At 36.9% G+C, this 19,717-nt stretch overlaps 1 protein-coding gene across 1 annotated transcript in view; it reads left to right on the forward strand.

The window, feature by feature from the left end:
- LOC127412475 (semaphorin-4G-like) overlaps nucleotides 1-18,899 on the forward strand; it is a 66,106-nt gene extending 47,207 nt beyond the window's left edge. The window contains exons 10-15 of the mRNA XM_051648866.1: nucleotides 5,796-5,943; nucleotides 7,232-7,454; nucleotides 8,515-8,630; nucleotides 8,842-8,996; nucleotides 9,188-9,249; nucleotides 12,421-18,899. Of these exons, the coding sequence (XP_051504826.1) occupies nucleotides 5,796-5,943; nucleotides 7,232-7,454; nucleotides 8,515-8,630; nucleotides 8,842-8,996; nucleotides 9,188-9,249; nucleotides 12,421-13,337 (1,621 nt within the window). The 3' untranslated portion in view covers nucleotides 13,338-18,899. The remainder of the gene's footprint in view (nucleotides 1-5,795; nucleotides 5,944-7,231; nucleotides 7,455-8,514; nucleotides 8,631-8,841; nucleotides 8,997-9,187; nucleotides 9,250-12,420) is intronic.
- Nucleotides 18,900-19,717: the final 818 nt, after the last annotated feature.

Raw genomic sequence — 19,717 nt, forward strand, 5'->3', positions numbered from 1 at the left:
AAATCTCAGTTGCCTCTGCATCTGAGAAGTCGATCCGTGCATCTTATCACGTGGCTTGTTGAGCGCGTTACCGCGGAGACCTAGCACGTGGGAGGCTCACGCTATTTTCCGCGGCATCCACGCACAACTCACCACATGCCCCACCGAGAGCAAGAACCACATTATAGTGACCACGAGGAGGTTAACCCAACATGACCCTACCCTCCTTAGCAACTGGGCCAATTGGTTGCTTAGGAAGCCTGACAGGAGTCACTCAGTACGTCCTGGATTCGAACATGACTCCAGGTGTGGTAGTCAGCGTCTTTACTTGCTGAGCTACCCAGGCCCCCCAACATTTTGTGAGCTGCTGAGCATGACTTTTATCAAAAGACAACAATAATAGTCTTATAATAATTATAATGAGTTTCAATAACATCTGTACGTTTTCATGTATAAAAAAGCATGTCTACATACCTATCTATGTACATACATAGTATCTATTCACTTCAGTAAAGTGCCTAAGTGTTCTAAGAACACAGCAGATCTATCTTTATACAGTTTGTCGACTGCACACCAACACAGAGGTAAAAAACAGGAGCTGATGTTAAAAATAGCTTTACATATTTAACACAGATCTAGTAATCTGCTTAAATGTCAAAAACAACCTCACAAACTATAACCTCACAAACATAATATAAAAAGCATAACTTGAAGACTCATGAACTGATACAAACTCCACTTATAATGAGTGTTTTAAAGAAGGATTGTCCTTTGATTGTTTCTGCAGTGCATTTCACGTAATGCTGCCAATCAAGAACGATATGTCGATAAATGACTCTCGTTTGTGTGTTCCTCATCTCTAGATTATTAATTTACATCAACATCAGTGCCGATAAAAACATGGATAAATGAGCACTGTTGAAAGCAACTTTGTAGAAATTAATGTAGCCTCGTTGATTAGACTGACGGCCTATTATGTAAGGGTTGTTTCGGCTCATGAAACTCACCTGTGATTTGCTGGATGGTCTCTCAATCAGCACATTTTGGCAGCTGACCAAATTACCTTTTTAAGGGGGGGGGGTCAGAATCAGAAGATATTTTGGATCAATGAGATTTTACAATGGGTGGGGCTACCCAGTGTGACGGTGCAGAAATAGAAACCAAGAGTAGTTTGGACAACAAGATTTGGAGACATGGAAGAGAGATTTTAACACTTGTCGCTTTATTGCATCCCCTGGTCAGGATATAGTATTTAAATTTGCTTAAATGTCATTCAAAACATACATTTTTGTGTGTTTTTGTGGAACAAAAAAGGATTTATTTAACATAGTATCCAAGCTGGTTTCCAAGTTTCCATACAACAAGAGATTAACAGAGGCTGTCAAGCTTTAAAAAGGACAAAATGTTACATAAAAATAAGTCCTTAAGTGATTCCCAAACAAATGTCTATTATGAGACGATTCATTTTAAATTTACAGCACAAAACATACAGCACAACCAGTTCCCAAAGGAATGAGTCTTATGAGCTGATTCTTCTGAATCTACAGAGCGACAAATACAGCTTTACCTATGTAGCGGGATTCCCGAATTCGAATGACTCTTATGAGCCGGTTCTTTTGAATCTACAGCATGAGACATACATCGTGTCGAGTGTAGTCTGATCACTTAGTGAATGACTCTTATGAGCCCATTATATGAATCAACAGCCAGGGTCAGGTTAAGCCTTCTCGGGACCCTGGGCTACGTCATGAATATTAATTAGGTCACGTGATCTACAGCTCTACACAGGTTAACCAATGTTGTAATAAACTAATTAATATTCATGAGCTACGCCCCTATACAATTAGTCGCAAACTACTAACATTTATAATCACAGAAGGCTCGCCACTGACAAAGATGTCAAAGCTTGTCCATTAAAGAACACATACATCAGCCCTTGAATGGCTGTTAGAACGAATATAAGATAAACAAAAATAATTTTGTTTAGACTGCAGCATACATACAATAATAGACCATGCCCGTGAGGATAGATACATTTACCATGCAATCATGTTAAAACTACTAAAACAACTAAAACAGTCAAGCAGAGCTCTAGATATAAATGTCACTCACCACTATCATCAAAGCCCTCTTCATGGTCTTCTTGAAAGCAAACTCTCAAATAAATCTTTGAAACACAGCAGGTGCAGGGGGTCGTCGTGCTGTTTACATAGTCATCGTACAGTTCAGTCTGTTTTAATTCACTGACGTCCTCAGGTTTTGATTAGGCTGATCTCCGAAAACAATCTCTCTGGTGGTTTTGAGACAGTGAGGGAATTAAATTATAAGTGCTAAATATGAAGCCAGTTCAGAAATATATATTTTTTTAATGTGAACCAACATCCCCCTGTTAAGACTGTTATTGTTTTTTTCAGATGGTAAAATGTCTCTTATTGTAGAGACAATTATACAGTAATTAAGCCATTTGTTGGCTGATTTCCCCTGAAGAATGTAAACACTAGCTCTGTAGCGCTTTCAAAACTTTATTCCCTTTGTTTGAGTGACATCAACTTCTGGCTCAAACAGTTGTGTGATTTTTGGGTGGGACTACCTGTAAAAAGTTATTTAGTGGCTAGTTTATGCAAAAAAAATAACAGACTGAGAGTGGCAAGAGTGTTCAGAATAAGTTTGGTGGCGCCGGTGGTACCGAAATTACACAATTCATATTAAAATGTGGCGGGGCTCTGGTCTGCAACCCATGTTGCCCATTGGGTTAATGCGACCCTGTCAACAGTGCAAAACATACATCTCGACTAGTGTAGTACAATTTACAAATGAATGACTCTTATGAGCCTGTAATTTTGAATCAGCAGCGTGAAACATACAGCACAACCAATGTAATCCGATTTCTTAGTGAATGACTCTTATGTCCTGGTTATTTGAATCAACAGCACAAAACATACATTGCATGTAGTGTAATCCGATTTACAAATAAATTAGCCTTATGAGCCAGTTCTTTTGAATCTACAGTGCGAAACATACATTGCGTCTAATGTACTCCGATTTGCAAATGAATGACTTATGAGCCAGTCCTTTTGAATCAACAGTGCGAAACACAGCGCAACCAATGTATCCCAGTTTCCAAATTAATGACTCTTATGAGCCAGTTCTTTTGAATAAACAGAGCTAAACATACAACGTGACCAATGAAGTCCGATTTCTAAGTGAATGACTCTTATGAGCCGGTACTTTTGAATCAACAATGCAAAACATACATCGCATCTAGTGAAGTGCGATTTGCAAATGAATGACTCTCATGAGCCGGTTCTTTTTAAAGAGCACCTATTATGGTTTTTAAACGTGCCTAATTTTGTTTTAAAGGTCTCATACAATAGATTTACATGCATCCAAGGTCAAAAAAACGACTCGTTCTATGATCCGTTCTAAAGGATTCATTCTAAACTCCTCCTTTCAGAGAGCCTACTCTGCTCTGATTGGTCAGATGTCCCAGTCTGTTGTGATTGGTCTACCCCTTAGTGTAGTGTTTGAGGGCGGGTCAAAGCTGTTCGCGAGCAGCCAATGAAGACCAGAGGCGGGTTTTTTGTTACCAAATTACGTAGGTTAGTACAGGAAGTAAGTCTGGAATTACTAACGACTCGTTTCAGGAGTTCAGAATCTGTTCTTTCCTTTGGGAGTCAATAACTCCATTTGTTGACTTTTTCACATTCACAAACAGCTATATAACACACTACATGAAAGGTAATATTTGAAAAACCATAATAGGTGCTCTTTAATCCACAGCGTGAAATATACATCGTGTCTAGTGTAGTCCGATTTCCAAATGATTGACTCCTATGAGACGTTTTTTTTTTTTTTTTTTTTTAATCAACTGTGCGAAAGATACAGCGCGACCAATGAAGTCCAGTTTCTAAGTGAATGACTCCTATGAGTCGGTTCTTTTAAATCAACAGTGTGCAACAGACAGTGTTTCCTACCAAACAAAAGTCTTTTGTTACCTCATTCTTTTCAGTGAACTTACTGAACCACAAGTAATTCTTGACAAATCCAACTTGGACAAAGAATTCAGAGTAAGTACTGGATGGTTGGTGATATGACAATGTGTCGTTAAGATAACTATTATGAGTTTTGTTGTAATTAGGTGTATTTACAAAAAATAAAAAATAAAAACATTAATGAATTTATCAGATATATTTTTAAAAACATAATTTGCAAGAATCTGTTGTTAAAATATGAAATGATCTTATCATTTGGTAACAGACTACTGAGGGCAGTAAATCCAATAAGATTTGTATTTCCTATTTCCAAATATTTGTTCCTCAAAAGTACTAAAATAATTATTTATGGAACCATTGAGGAACGGGAATCATTAAGAGGAATCAGAACTGGAATCGTTAAATTCCTTACGATTCCCACCGTGTTCTAAGTCTTCTAAAACAATATGATAACGAGATGTATGTTTCGTGCAAATCTAAAATGAATGTATCGTTTTACTTACTGAACATCTTGTTGTATGGACTAATTTATTGGTACTCTTTTGTCATTTTTTTTTTTTACCCTATAACTATCTACTTTTTGTTGTATGGAAATGAGCAGCATAGACATTGTGCTAAATAACTCCTTTTATGTTCCATGGAAAAAGATAAATCACATGTTATTCAATAGACATTGGGTGAGTAGATGATGACAGAGTTATGATTATTGGATGAACTGTCTCTTTAAGCTACTATTGAAAACACTCTTTTCCCTGCAGTGTGGAACCTTTTTGCAGTCACTGCTAATAAGTGCAGGGTTTTTAAAAAAGTTTTACTGTGTAGTGTCACATCACTTGAGGAGCTTTGTCTATGTTCTTGTCTCACCTCATTCACCAATCTCTCTGTTGTCCCTCACCTCTCTCACACACTTTTTGATAAAAATGTTTTACTTTGTTCTGCCTTGAAATATATACTCAAGAAATGCCTGGATGTGGGTGTCCAATGTCTCTGCAATGTCTCTGACGTCATGTTGGGTTGGATTTCAACTCTCCTTTGTACTGATACTTTGAAAGAGTACTAAACAGTCTCACCTTCTTTCTTTATCCCTTTTGTTCCGACTGAAATGCCCACTAATAAGATTGTCTCTTAAAGGTGCATTAAGTAACTTTTGTCTTTGTGTCATCTTGGACTTACACGGACACCTAGCGGCTTGGATGCAGCATCATTTAAAATCAATAGTTTTCAGTTTCAGATGTCATTGTAGAAATGTATTATTCACAGTCAGCCATGATTACTTTAATCAATGAGTGAAAGTGTCAAATAACAGGATGGTTACTGAGACTAAGTGAGTAGTATTCGGCTGGTCATGTGATTCCAACATGGCAGTCCCCATGTGCGGACCCTTTCCATGTAGAATAAAACAACTTTTATAAGGTTACTGATATGACTGGAGTCTTCATTTTAATGTGAGTGGTCATGATTTCCTACATATATTGCAAAATTACAATTCATTTCTTAAGGACTTAAACGTAAAAAAATTACTGAGTGCACCTTTAATGTATTTACGATGTGTGATGTCATTATGTACAGTAGGTCTATGTCTATATCAATGTCTATGTTGAACACTGAAAAAGTAGTGACCTACAACTGTTACCTTAAGTATCTGTTTCTACCTGCTCGAACCCTTAAAATTAGTTTTGTTGGTGTAACCTAATGTATTTAGGTTTATTCAGTGATGATAAATATTTTTGACTTGAATCAAAACAATAAATTTAAATGTTACAACATGTAGGACATTTTTAGGTTACATTTTTTTCAGTGTACTAACCAGTACTTCTTTTTCAGGAAAAATGTAAAAGTTTCTGCTATCTGCCAGTACTCCATTTCGGATATCCAGTGGGCCTTTGAGGGACCTTACATGGAAAGCACAGAGGACTCCAACTCTAAATGGACCCAGTACACAGGGAAGGTTCCGGAACCGCGACCTGGCTCGGTAAGACCAAGAGTATCTTTTCAGGATATACTGATCCCCAGTTTTGTTTTACACTGGCCTTATTATCCTCTTCTTGCACTGCAACTCTACCTGCCCGCTGACTGCGACAGTGAAGTCAGCACTTTGTAGGTGGAGCTGCTAAAGTTCTCTAATCGCTGTATATTCTGTGTGCACAAGTCTCTGCATCAAAGAGCACAGTAAGGTACAGATAGAGTGTCGACCTGGTTTCATCCAAAAATCAGACACTGATGAGCAATTTTGTAGAGTGCACTCGGAAGAAAAGGGGCTTATTTCATCAAAGCTTAGTGCCATGGAGATTACTAGCAGGCAGAAAAGCTTTGCTGATTGGCTGCATAATGAGTTTTAAATCTGTGATATTTGTAGTGAGTGACGCAAATGAAGATTTAAATTACAGTTTTAATTGATGTTTGGAAGTCCTCAGAAATTAGAGGAAAGATAATGTTAACTTTTCATTCCCTGGTCAATTTTAAGTACACTCACTGAGCACTTTATTAGGAACACTATGGTCTTAATAAAGTGCCCGACGTAGTATTCTGCTGTTGTAGCCCATCCACCTCAAGGTTCAACGTGTTGTGCATTCTGAGATGATATTCTGCTCACTACAATTGTACAGAGGGGTCATCTGAATTAACATAGCCTTTCTGTCCGCTCAAACCAGTCTGACCATTCTCTGTTGACCTCTCTCATCAACGAGGCGTTTCCATCCGCAGAACTGCCCCTCACTGGATATTTTTTGTTTTTGCCACCATTCTGAGTAAACTCTAGAGACTGTTGTGCTTGAAAATCCCAGGAGATCAGCAGTTACAGCATTACTCAAACCAGACTGTCTTGCACCAACAATCATGACACGGTCTAAATCAATGAGATCACATTTTTTCCCCATTCTGATGGTTGACGTGAACATTAACTGAAGCTCCTGACCTATATCTGCATGGTTTTATGTATTGCACTGCTGCCACACGATTGGCTGATTAAATAATTGGATAAGTAGGTGTACAGGTGTTCCTAATAAAGTGCTCAGGGACTGTATGTCCAAAAAGAGCATGCAGTCTTTGTTAAACATTTGGATCCTGTTAGTCTTTCTTCATGAACACTTGAACAGTTTCTGTCAGATAAATGAAACGCAGTTCAAGAGACTGAGAATACTGATGCTGAATGTCCTACATTCTCTGCTTTTACATGCCAAGACTAAACAACAGCATTTATTTATCTATTTATTTTATATATTACGTGAAATTGTTTGTTCATACTTTCCATTGCTCTTCAGTGCATCACAGATCAACTTAGAGCAAGAGGCATCAACTCATCCACCAACCTGCCAGATGATGTACTTCACTTTGTCCGTCGCCATCCACTCATGTACAGGCAGATCCTTCCGCAAGGACAACGCCCTCTGCTGTTTAGGAGGAATGTGGCCTACACTAAAATTGCAGTACACAGAGTTACTGGTCTAGATGGTCAGATATACCACATGCTCTTCATTGGGACAGGTATGCTACATTGACATGCTGTTAGCAAACACTACTCCACTAAACACTACTATATATATATACACACACACACACACACACACACACAGTGGCCCCAAAATTATTTGGACACTTAAGCAAAACTTAATTATGCATGAATGTCTTTGCATTATGTAACAAAATATCAAGCCAAGTGGTATTTAATTGACACAACTTTCATGCAATACATTTCAATAAAGAAGATTGTTTCAAATGATAAAACAATAGATATATAATTGGACACTTCCTAATTGTCAACACAACCGTAGTGGAACATGTCCATAGTTAATGTGATGAACTGCTTCTGTGGTTACTTTGCTAGGACACTTGTTGAACTTGAGGGAGACTGACTTCATACATTCACTAAAAATCTTCATCATATGTAGCATTGTACATTTTAAGCCTGACCAAACACTTTTTGGGGCCACTGTATATTTAAATAGTTACAAGTACACTACTGGTCAAAAGTTTTGAAACACTTGACTGAAATGTTTCTCATGATCTTAAAAATCTTTTGATCTGAAGTTGTATGCTTAAATGTTTGAAATTAGTTTTGTAGACAAAAATATAATTGTGCCACCATATTAATTTATTTCATTATAAAAATAAAATGTCATTAAAAAAAAAAAAACATTTTGAAATTGATAACTTGGACCAAATAATAAAGAAAAGCAGCCAATAAGTGCCCAACATAGATGGGAACTCCTTCAATACTGTTTAAGAAGCATCCCAGGGTGATACCTCAAGAAGTTGAGAAAATGTCAAGAGTACATTTCTGCAAATTCTAGGCAAAGGGTGACTACTTTGAAGATGCTAAAATATAACACAGTTTTGATTTATTTTGGATTTTGTTTAGTCACAACATAATTCCCATAGTTCCATTTATGTTATCCCATAGTTTTGATGACTTTACTATTATTCTAAAATGTGAAGAAAATTATAATAAAGAATGAGTGTTTCAAAACTTTTGAAGGCAGCTCTTGTATCATTTTGTCCTCATATGAGCTGGTGTGATACTGGTGTTTATGTTTTGATTGTACAGATGAAGGTTGGCTCCAACGGGCTGTGAAGGTCAATGGTCAACTTCACATCATTGAGGAACTGCAGTTGTTTGAGGAGCCCCAGCCAGTGGACAGTATAGTAATCTCTGAGAAACAAGTGAGAAGTAAATCTATGTACATTCTGTAAAAGTTGAATTCAATAAAAACATCTCTAAATGCATTATTGCAACAATCTATCCAAAATTAAAGTGTGTAGGTCCATTAGGCCTTAGACATTCCATGTGATTTTATTTCAGCCTTGCATCTATTTAGTTTATTGAATAGCAACAATGTGATTCTTACTACTCACTTGATCCTTTATTCATCAGATGAGTGTGTATGTGGGTTCGCCCACCTCAGTGGTGCAGCTGCCCTTGTCCACATGCAACAGATATTCCTCCTGCTTCGACTGTGTGATGGCGCGTGATCCCTTCTGTGCCTGGGATGGCCTAGAGTGTGTGGAGATTACATCACACAACAGCAGGTAGGAGTGCATGTTAATGGAGGCCTCTGCTTTCCCTTCTTAGCACTTTAATGAACTGTGTGAAAAGGTGCCATTGTGATTGACATCATGTCTTTCGTTTATGTTTACATCATGGAAGCACCTGCTTGATGCATCTTGGATAGAGTGTCTGAATAATAATTGTAACATTAATAATGTTTCTATATCTGCAGAGCGAATCTGACACAGGATATTTTGAATGGAAACAAGGGCTGTGATGAATCTACATCAGATGGTATGAACACATGTGTTGTAACAGTCAGTGTGTAGGTGCTGTTTGTTTTTTCTAAATCTGTGTAGTTAATGCAACCTCTAAATTCCTCAACGAGTCACAGCTAATGGTAAATGTGAGATGAAGCAGGGTGGGGTTGGGTGGATGTTAGCCATTATGTAAGGATCTGTGTTTCTAATGCAAAGATTGCAGGTTAGTCCCAATTATAGAAGCAATGTCCAGTGAGTTACTAATTAGATTGGGGGGACCATTTGGCAAAAAATATTGATGACCACTAATCTCAATATTGGGGATGGGGGGTCAGATCAGGTAGCAGTATCTCCTTATGGTAACAACCACATTTGTAACAGTTTTTTACAATGAAGTACTTAACCCTGACTCCAGGGAAAATAATTTTGTAAATGGTATGAGCTGGGGCTGGGCAATATAGATAGAAAAGTTTCAATATAATAATAAATACCTCTATATGTATTTGTGTATTTGCACTAAAATGGCTTAAAAGTGTGTTTATTTCCCTTTTGTTTAGAGGAACCATAATTTCAACCAAACAGCCATTATTGCCAAATAGATTCAAAATATTTAATGCAAGAATTAAAATGCAGTTAAAATCTTGTTTAATAATAAAGGCGTAATTTTTACACTGGTTTTCACTCATTTAAATTTTGTCATTTTCATTTATATGTATGGGCCGAGGAGTGCACAACACAACCAAATAAGCAAAGCAAATAACAGCTTCTGAAGTGGTAATTATGAGCATGTCGCGTTCAAGTGCTTTGTTGTTGGAAAGAACAGGAAACATGGACGACGGCAGGTTTATTCTAGAGGTAGACCGATATTGATTTTTTTAAAACTGATACAATAGCGATTATTTGTATGTTTACATATACGATAACCGATATGCAGAACCGATTTTCTTTTTAAATTAATTTCATTTATTTTTTATTTTATCTTCATTTTACAAAGAAAATATTAAACAAGGATAGTACAATAACAATCCCATACCATGTTTTTTTATATAATAATTACAACAAAGACAATAATAATAGGCAAAATAATTTGCAACCTCTGATTTCAAATGGAGAACATAAATAAACAACAAGGAAGTCATTGCATGAATGTAATCTTCCATTTTAAACTAGACCTATAGTTTAAAGGTTTATGTGTTGTTTAATAGGCTAAAGGCAAATGGTTCACTGGAATAAGTATACATTCTCAGGAAAGTGAAAAACAATAAATACATCGCTGCGATTACAGAGTCCATCCACATTTACTCGAACGGTGTCGCAGAGATAATTAATTTTAATTGCTGTAATCACGTAAATGATGATTCATAGTGAAATAAAGTATAATAGCAAATGTTAATATACTTTATGGAATTTTAAACAAGTGGATCTTGTTAATAGCTGCACTGGTATACGGAGGCCATTCTGGCATATGGCCATTCATTCCATTGGAACATGAGCATCGACCTGAACAGCAAATTTACAAGACTAATAAACACAGCCAACAGAGAATTAAATTAAACTGTCATATTTCCAATATGCACTCATCCAAGGCTCTTCAAGTTGATTAATGTGAAGTAATGTTACGTCTTTCAGGATTTGTCTTTACATGAGTTTGTCTCCGTTTCTTAGCGCTTAAACTACACATCAAGCATACATCTCACTAGAGCATGAGTGGCTGTTACATTTAATAAAATGTATTAATTCAAGCAATACATTGCAAAAGCAAGTTACTTTACTTGTGGGCAACCCCCAGCTACTCTCCTCTGTCATGTTGAAAGTTTATGACTCCTCCCATCTCAGAAACTTGGGTATCAAAATTATGTCTTGAGTTTCCCAGTCGTAATTACGACTTCAGGAGTTGTTCATGTGCAACTTCCGAGTAGAAAAAAGAAAGTCTTATTTACAATAATTCCGACAACAGGTGAAGGCACCATTTTTTCACCATTATCTTCGATAATTCGAAGATTTTGCAGATAATTATCGATATCCTGTATATTGGCATTTTTTTCTGATAGAAAAAGGGCTACCCGTTGCACAATAGTCTATTTGTCTATTCATACATTTTTCTCAACACAACTTTGGTAAAGCGTGAGCGGCAGGGTAAATTAAAGGGGTTGCACATCGGACTTGTCTGATGGACGCCATAGCATGTTCTAAATGCAAAACAGTTATTTTCTTTGGTACATACACAGTGCAGGCTCGCCATCTCTTGACGCTGCTCAAAAATCTGCAGTGTAACCCACATAGTTTCCCATTAAATTCGACCCAAATCATCATCAAAGGACAAAGATTATTTAATCTAGCCATCAGTGGATGATATATTTTGTATATGCATCCTTCATATAGCCTACACAATGTATTTTCAGTTACAAGTATGTCTTTTTGTGGTTTGACATCTTGAGTAAAACCTCTTCAAAGGGACGTACAGAGAAATTGCATAAGAGTTTTTAATCATTCACTTTGCGCAGTTTCAGTTTTATACACTAACCTGCAAACTCATCAACATCACTTTCATTCTTGAAGAAGTACAAAAACCTTTGTAACTTTTGTGTGTATGCATCCTGTGCAAGGAGCTCTAAAATACCTTTCCTATGTTGTGATACCTGTGCCTTGCAACCTGCTTCAGTAAATGTTATATCACCCCCTTGTGGTTTCCCAACGCTATTATGCCAGAAATTCAACAGAAGGCCAACTGAGTGAAATGGAAAGCATGCAAATTAGGCCTCTAATTTAAATGTTGGCTTGTGTTAATACATCGATGGCTCAAAAATATATTGATAAAATACCATGCCGATCAATAATCGATATTTTATGGCATGCCTAGTTTTCTGCTTTTTTTTGCTGTGCTAATTTGGTTGTGTTGTGCATCCCTCAGACACTGTATGTATGAACAAATATAAAAATACTTTTATTATTGAATCAGAATTGAATCAATCTTACCAATTCTATCACATTTTTGCTACTTAAGCTTTAGAGACACTATTAAAACTTTTCTGTCTTAATGACCTCATATTTGCAAGCCGTGAGCCAAGGAACAATTGCAAAACTCTTTAGGAAACTTAATGGCCAAATAAAAATCAATATTTTGTAAAGCCCCCAAATCATCACAAATATTGTAAATATTTTAGACAGTATATGCTCATTGTTTTTGTGTGTGTGTCTCTCATAGACCTAATGTTACACCGTTCTCGCTCTGTGATGGTGGGCGATGATGTGCTGCTTCAGTGTGAGCTCAGCTCCAATCTGGCCTCCCCTGAGTGGACCCTGGAAGGCAAGAAACTGCAGGGTTATGGGTTGGACTCCGGCTACCGCATTGGCACTGACGGTCTTCTGGTCATTGAGGCACGGCCCTTCCAGAGTGGTGACTACTGCTGCTTCGCCGTAGAGAATGGAGTCCATGTTCCTGTGGTGATTTACAGCTTGACTGTTCGCCAGGATTTGCCTCCACCTCCTCCTGTAGAGCCAACCCAACTACTCATGACCACAGGGACCTCCTGGCTTGATCAATCTTCTCAAAGTGACTCCCTGGAAGAGTTCGATCCTACCCCACTGTCTCCTCACTTTGAGTTCCTGTCCCTGAGGAACATGGAGGCCATGTATCTATCGCTAATCACAATCTTAGGAGGACTGTGTCTTGTTCTCACAGTCGTCCTACTTTATGTTGGATTCTGTTTGCAAGGGCAGAGGGTTAAGTACTCTTTGCGATCGTCTGCTCGTGCTGAAAGGAAGAGAGGTGCCCACATGGAGCTAAATACCATCTCCAGCCACTGCAATGGGAAACATGATGCTCATGATGGTCTACTGCAGATCGTCCCTGGAGAAGCACCAACATCACCCAATAAAGAGCTTCCTCCTGCCCCACCTCTCCCACCCCCTCCTTTAGAATCAGAGTATGTAAATGGACTCTCTGCCACTCTGCCCAGCGTTTTACGCAAGATGAATGGCAACAGTTATGTGCTACTGAGACAGATTGATGGAGACACCACATCTCCTCTCTATTACTCATTCACAGAGGAGCTCAATAGGATCCTGGAGAAGAGGAAGCACACTCAGCTGTGTAATAAACCTGATGAGAGCTCAGTGTGAACTTTGGGGCACAATACAAACATCCTACATTGTGGAGATATGTGTCAAAGGACAGCTTTATTATCTACTAGCCCTGCGTCACCAAGACTGACTTTAATGGGATGTTAATAATTGGCCAAAGGTCCTTTATTTGGAAGATACACAAGCATTGCTTCTTGGTTTACGTGTCAAATGTAAAGCTTTTGACTTCTAACAGACTGAGGAGTGCCCACTGCTCACAAAATAGCAAAGAAGGCAACATTTACAATGGAAATTCTACCTCATCAGGATATCGCACAAGTCCCAGCTCATTTCAGTATACTTGCATTAAAATATGGGTTGTAATGAGGTGAAATTCCAGGGTCACACTGCAGAGAATCTTAAAAGCAAAAGAGTCTTAGTACTGGGTGAATCAAGCTAATGATTCAATAACAAACTCGTAAAATTGGTTCAAAGAACTTTAAAAGACTTTTATAAGGATGCAAAAGGATATTGCAAAAGTGGCAACATAAACTCTTCATATATCCAGATGTAAAAATCATACCTGGACAGAGCGAGCTACTTTAAAACTCTAGTGCTTAGGTGCACTGAATGTCTTTGTTTTAATATTTTTTTATTTTATTTATGCCAACACTGACCATATCAGTAACAGCTTGTAATAATAATAAAAATTAAAAACAGCAGGGTTAACAGACTTTTAAAAATTAGAAATGCACATGATGGTACTAATAGAATGAATACGGCTTTTATTAATAGTTTTACAGGGGTGAGAAACTTGGAAGATGACAGTATTAACCACTGAGATGCACTTTATGGACTGATAGCATTTGTTTCCGTGAGGTGCTGCTTATTCTGACAGATCTAGAGAGGACGAAATGGATTACAATTACAGTCATGTTTGCAAAGGATGTGAATTGTTGAAAGAGCAACAATATGATAAAACTGTATTGTATTTTGAATTATAAATGCTGCGAAGGGAAGACGATGTGGACGTACAATATATTTTTATAACCCTCGGAAATGGACCACTAATTACGCTTAAGTCTGGATTTGTCTGTTCCAGTGATTCAAACTGGTTGTATTTCCCTTGCAGTATGATAAACAAGGCAACGTTTACAGGAACTGACATGATTCTTTGTGGGACTTCATCAAAATTCCAGAGTCATTGGCTGCCTAGTTTCCATGGCAACCACAGAGACTAGGTAAATCTGATGCTGACCTTCTTAGATTATCCTTTTGACATGACCAATTATTACACCACCTTTTACAGTCAGGTGTTATATTCTTAATAGGGATTAGTGAATTTGCATAAAACGGTGAAAAATTGGGCTTCTAGTGCCAGTAAATAAACTCAGTACAATACTAGTTGGGGCATAATGAACAATGGGAATTGTGATATTGTGGTTTAATTATCCTTTCACTTCCAGTAAATCTTTTAAATTGTAGCCTAAATGTTCGTGCTGGAAGTGCTCCAGCTTTAGACTTCCCACACTTGCGTGCAAGAGCATTTTGGCGTATCTCCCACTACTTAAGGGGAGTAAAGCACCTGGTTCTGTCTGTTTAGATCAGAAAATGCAGATTGCATTGAAGCCGAGTGGAGAACATTAAGGCCACATGTTCAGAGAGTAGCTAAGATGAGCACTGCTGATAGTCTTTCTCTTTTCCCCCTACTTTTTGTGTTCATAATCATTGTCTCTGTCTTTTTGAATGATTTTGTCTTGTTTATTAGGCCTGGACTAAACATGTCTCTCTTCTCACTTTCAAAATGTGAAGGTGAAAGTGGAGATTTATGGTAAAAAAGGACTTAAACATTGATCTGTTTGTCACCCACACCTATCATATCGCTTCTAAAGATATAGATTTAACCATATGGATTACTTTTATGCTGTCTTTATGTACTTTTTGGAGCTTCAAAGTTCTGGCCACCATTCACTTGCATTGTATGGAACTACAGAGCTGAAATATTCTTCTAAAAATCTTTGTTTGTGTTCAGCAGAAGAAAGAAAGTCATTCACATCTGGGATGGCATGAGGGTGAGTAAATGATGAGAGAATTTTTAGGGTGAACTATCTCTTTTTAATGTGAAGCATCCAAATGTGACATGCCATTTTTAAATTCCTTTTGAATAAGGGGCAAGATAATAAGGGAATAATTACTTTAATTTTGGTCTGTTCCTTGTTTTTGGGGTGTTTTTTCCTTTTTTTTGCAGACTGACAAATATGGTCACTATGAACATTTGTTGTATGGAAAGAGCTGCTGAAGATTAAAAGCAATGTTTTTGTATTACACAGAAAAAAGGACAGCATATGGGTTTGGATCAAAAGTGTGAGTAAATTATGACAGAACTGTAATTTTTTGGGGGACTATTCCTTTAAAAACTGTTCATGATGTTTCCTGCCATTCATCTTTCGTTTTTATTTTATATTTCTGTTTGACATATAGCTTCATGTCTGTGCATATACCTCCATCATAGTCTCTAATGAGAGCAGAATAGATTTGTGACTTTCGTTCACAAATGTAAAGGTGCTCTTTTAAGAGTGCGGAGATTTAAGTGGAGGTGCCTGTACTACAGCACCCCCCCCGTGCACGTATGTTGGTATGTGCACGTCACTGATCTGCATACACATCTGATCTCCACTCTCCTGCTGGGTCACAAGCTGTGATTAGATGCTTGTCGACATGCAGCTCATACGTTCTGTGCCCGCAATGTTTACATCCCATGAGTCTTATATATTCCTGTGAGAGAGGCACTTGTGTGAATTCTTCAACATGCCAGTACAGGTTTGTGTATGAGATATATCTCAACTGTGGCCATTGAAAGCCATTTTGAAGTGCGCTACAGAGAAAGAGATTGACAGAGAAGGGGGGAAATGATCAGAAGAGAGCCTGGAGAATGCATGGAAATAGTTTGGGAAACAGTAATAAATCCTTTTCAGTCTCATTTAGGGCAACTGCACAGAGCGCTCAGCAAATAAGAATCAGGATAAAAAAATAGCTGACACACCAGATTATGCTCATATAGGCTTATTTGTTAACTTATTCTAAATTATAATGTGACATTACAGTATATTCCCTCTATAGATATTTTTAAGACCCCATGAAATCAACATTAGAGTTTGTGGCTTTAGACCATGTTTGTTAGCTTTGAGACAATCTATGTGCTATTGTACTCCTAAAAGTTGACAAAATTCACTTTTAGAATTAAAATTTACATTCTCTTCCAGGAAAATAGACCATAAATATTGATGACTCATCTTGCACTACATAGATTTTTGTCCAATCAAATGATTTCTAGAATGGGAATGTCCCTCCCCCTAAAATCAGCTCCAAGCAACTATTTTGTCAAATAGCAATCATGATTCATGGCTGTGACGTAACTAAAGCCTATTGGCTATTTTTTTTTAAATGTCCCACCCAAACGTCTTGTTTAATAAGAAATGTTACAGGAAAGAAACATAGTGACTATTTGAACTAGGTGTAAACAGCACCTGCAACACAGCTCGGCAATGTGCACTCCAATATTCTGAGAAAGGTTTGATCCAGGTATAATTAACCATGGTTTTACTTTAGTAATATTGTAGTGCCCATATTTAAATACAGTTAACCATGGTATTACTACAGTATATGGTGTTAATATAGTAATCATGTTTAATTTTGTGGTTATTATGATTTTACTACAAAATACCATGGTGATACTATGGTAACTGTAGTAAAACCATGGTTAATTTTTGTAAGGTAAGGTTAGGGTAAGGTTTAGGGGTAGGGGTTGGTGTAGGGTGTCTGTGGGAATCTAAATAAACACATTAAACATGCTGCTGTGTTGCCAATATACTGTATGTAAGTATTTAATTAGGTGTGCAAATAGTATCTGCCACTTTAATTTTGTAGTTTCTATGATTTTACTACAAAATACCATGACGATACTATGGTTATTGTAGTAAAACCATGCTTAATTTTTGTAAGTGAAATTTAGGGTTAGGTTTAGGGGTAGGGGTTGGTGTAGGTGTCTGAGGGACTCTTAATAAACACAATAAACACACTGCAGTGATGCCACTATACTGTATGTAATTATTTAATTAGGGGTGCAAATAGTATCTGCCACCCATGCAAATAGAATCTAACACTATTTGCACTTAGTGCAAAGAAGATGCCTTTTGTTGCTATTTACACTTAGTGTAAATATCATCTGTCTCTATTTGCACTTAGTGTAAATATCATCTGTCTCTATTTGCACTTAGTGTAAATATCATCTGTCTCTATTTGCACTTAGTGTAAATATCATCTGTCTCTATTTGCACTTAGTGTAAATATCATCTGTCTCTATTTGCACTTACTGTAAATATCATCTGTCTCTATTTGTACTTAGTGTAAATATCATCTAGCTCTATTTACACTTAGTGTAATTATCATCTATCTCTGTTTACACTTAGTGCAAATAGCCTCTGGCAGAAAGAAAACTGCGCTCGTCAAGTCATTTCAAAGGGTCTTTAGAAAAACAATCATACAGCCTATGTCAAGAGAGCAGGGCCAGCTGCTGTTTGATGAATAGTGAAAAATATGACATGTTTAGCACATTTCAGTCCTTTGCTATAGTCTCTAGAGCATTATGTATAAATGCTGCACCAGCATTTAGTTTAGAATTCACCACTGAGGTATATGGGAAATTTGTTATAGATTGATTGTGTTTTATTGGTTTGTTATTGTACTATTACTTCAAGCCATTTTCAATATGAGCTTCTTTATGAATGATTAAAGAGGTCTGCACCCTGTATTGTTCACCAGAAAATACTTTTGATTGGCTGTGATATCAGTTTTACTAGTAACTTGGTCCCTTCAGTCATGCATACCTTATTCCAACATACATGTGATAAAAGTGTCTGTGGAAATAATAGTTTTAAAGCTCTGTAGAGTTTTATGTATAATTATTTTATTTTATGTTTCAAACTGGGATTTCTTTTTTCTAATTCGTGGTTGGTCAATGTTGCATGGCTATGCATTTATGCAAAAATGGCCTACACTTTAGGGGAAAAGTTTTGTATCAATTTATACAACATTTTAAACAATGTGAACCCTAGCTTGTGTACAGTACTTCCTATTTCCCTTCTAGTATTCAGAAAATATTGTTAAATCTCCTGCCGAGCAGACTATGTCTCAGAGTCACTTCAGTACACAGTTGTGTGCCTCCTCAGTCGTGGGTAGGATTGTGTGGGCTGCCTCTAAAACTGCATTTAATGAAGCTGGTTAGACTTATGCCTGTCACCACGGTGAAAAAGGCTTATTATCAATTCACTCTATGTTTAATTCTCTACTGCTCTCTCAATGTGAAAAACATTTTCTTGCCCTATACGTGTTCAGACAGTCAAAGCCCAAGACAAACATTTATATCTTTGTTTATTCAAGGATAAGGTGTTATGTTTTGTGTTTAATTAACACAGTAATACTACAGGGACATGCTGGCAGGAGAGGAGGCTGAGAAGTGTGAATCCATTGCTTCCAATTATGTACAATCCAGAACCTTTAAGTCTGACTTTTGATTTGTTTACATTTTACCCTGAGCATTTTAATAAACAGTGTTGAAGCTTCTGTTTGAGATCACTATTCTAAATTACATGTATTTACATGTCCCCATCAGTCTCCATATTTTACAAAATAACAGTGAGTAGAACTGGTCATATCCAATCAGAATGTGTCTTATATTTGGACAAGTTTGGCAAATTAGCCAATAAGAAGCATGGGAAATGGGACTCCTTGTTAAGTTTACTTCACTCACAAAAATAAATATACTGTATTTGTATTTTCAAACTTATCTTCAATAAGTAGTGCGATCTTATCAGGTAGGGGTGTGCAGCGAAGCCATTATATGTATTTGTATCTGTATCTGTTCATATGACAAAATTATCTGTATCTGTCTCTGTATTCGGATAGAACCGGGTGTGGGCGTGGCTTAAAACAGAAGTGTCCAAACTAAATTAAACACCCATTTTTAAGTTTTACTCTTACATTTATAGTTTCTATTAATAAAATATGCCTTGTATATGCCTTTTCATAATAATAATTATTATTATTATACAACTATAATTAAAATATATATATATATATATATATATATATATATATTCTTTTTTTATCTTACCAGATGAAGCTGAATTTGTAGGCTACATTAACTGTGGAATATGCTGTGGTTTCTTCTGGTATTTCAGATATTAATATCTGCATGAAATTCATCTGTGCATGTATAACAACATTATTCTGGAGCAGGAGGTGTCAAGCAAAATATGAAATGTCAAGCACACATTTGCAGTGAATAATAAATACAAATTCAAACATTAAAAGAAATGAAAATAAAATCAATATAGCCTACAAACATGTGAAAGTCCCGTAAGTCTATCAGGAATTTTTAC

This window comes from Myxocyprinus asiaticus, chromosome 21 (genome assembly GCF_019703515.2).
Source record: "Myxocyprinus asiaticus isolate MX2 ecotype Aquarium Trade chromosome 21, UBuf_Myxa_2, whole genome shotgun sequence".
Classification (NCBI taxonomy): domain Eukaryota; kingdom Metazoa; phylum Chordata; class Actinopteri; order Cypriniformes; family Catostomidae; genus Myxocyprinus; species Myxocyprinus asiaticus.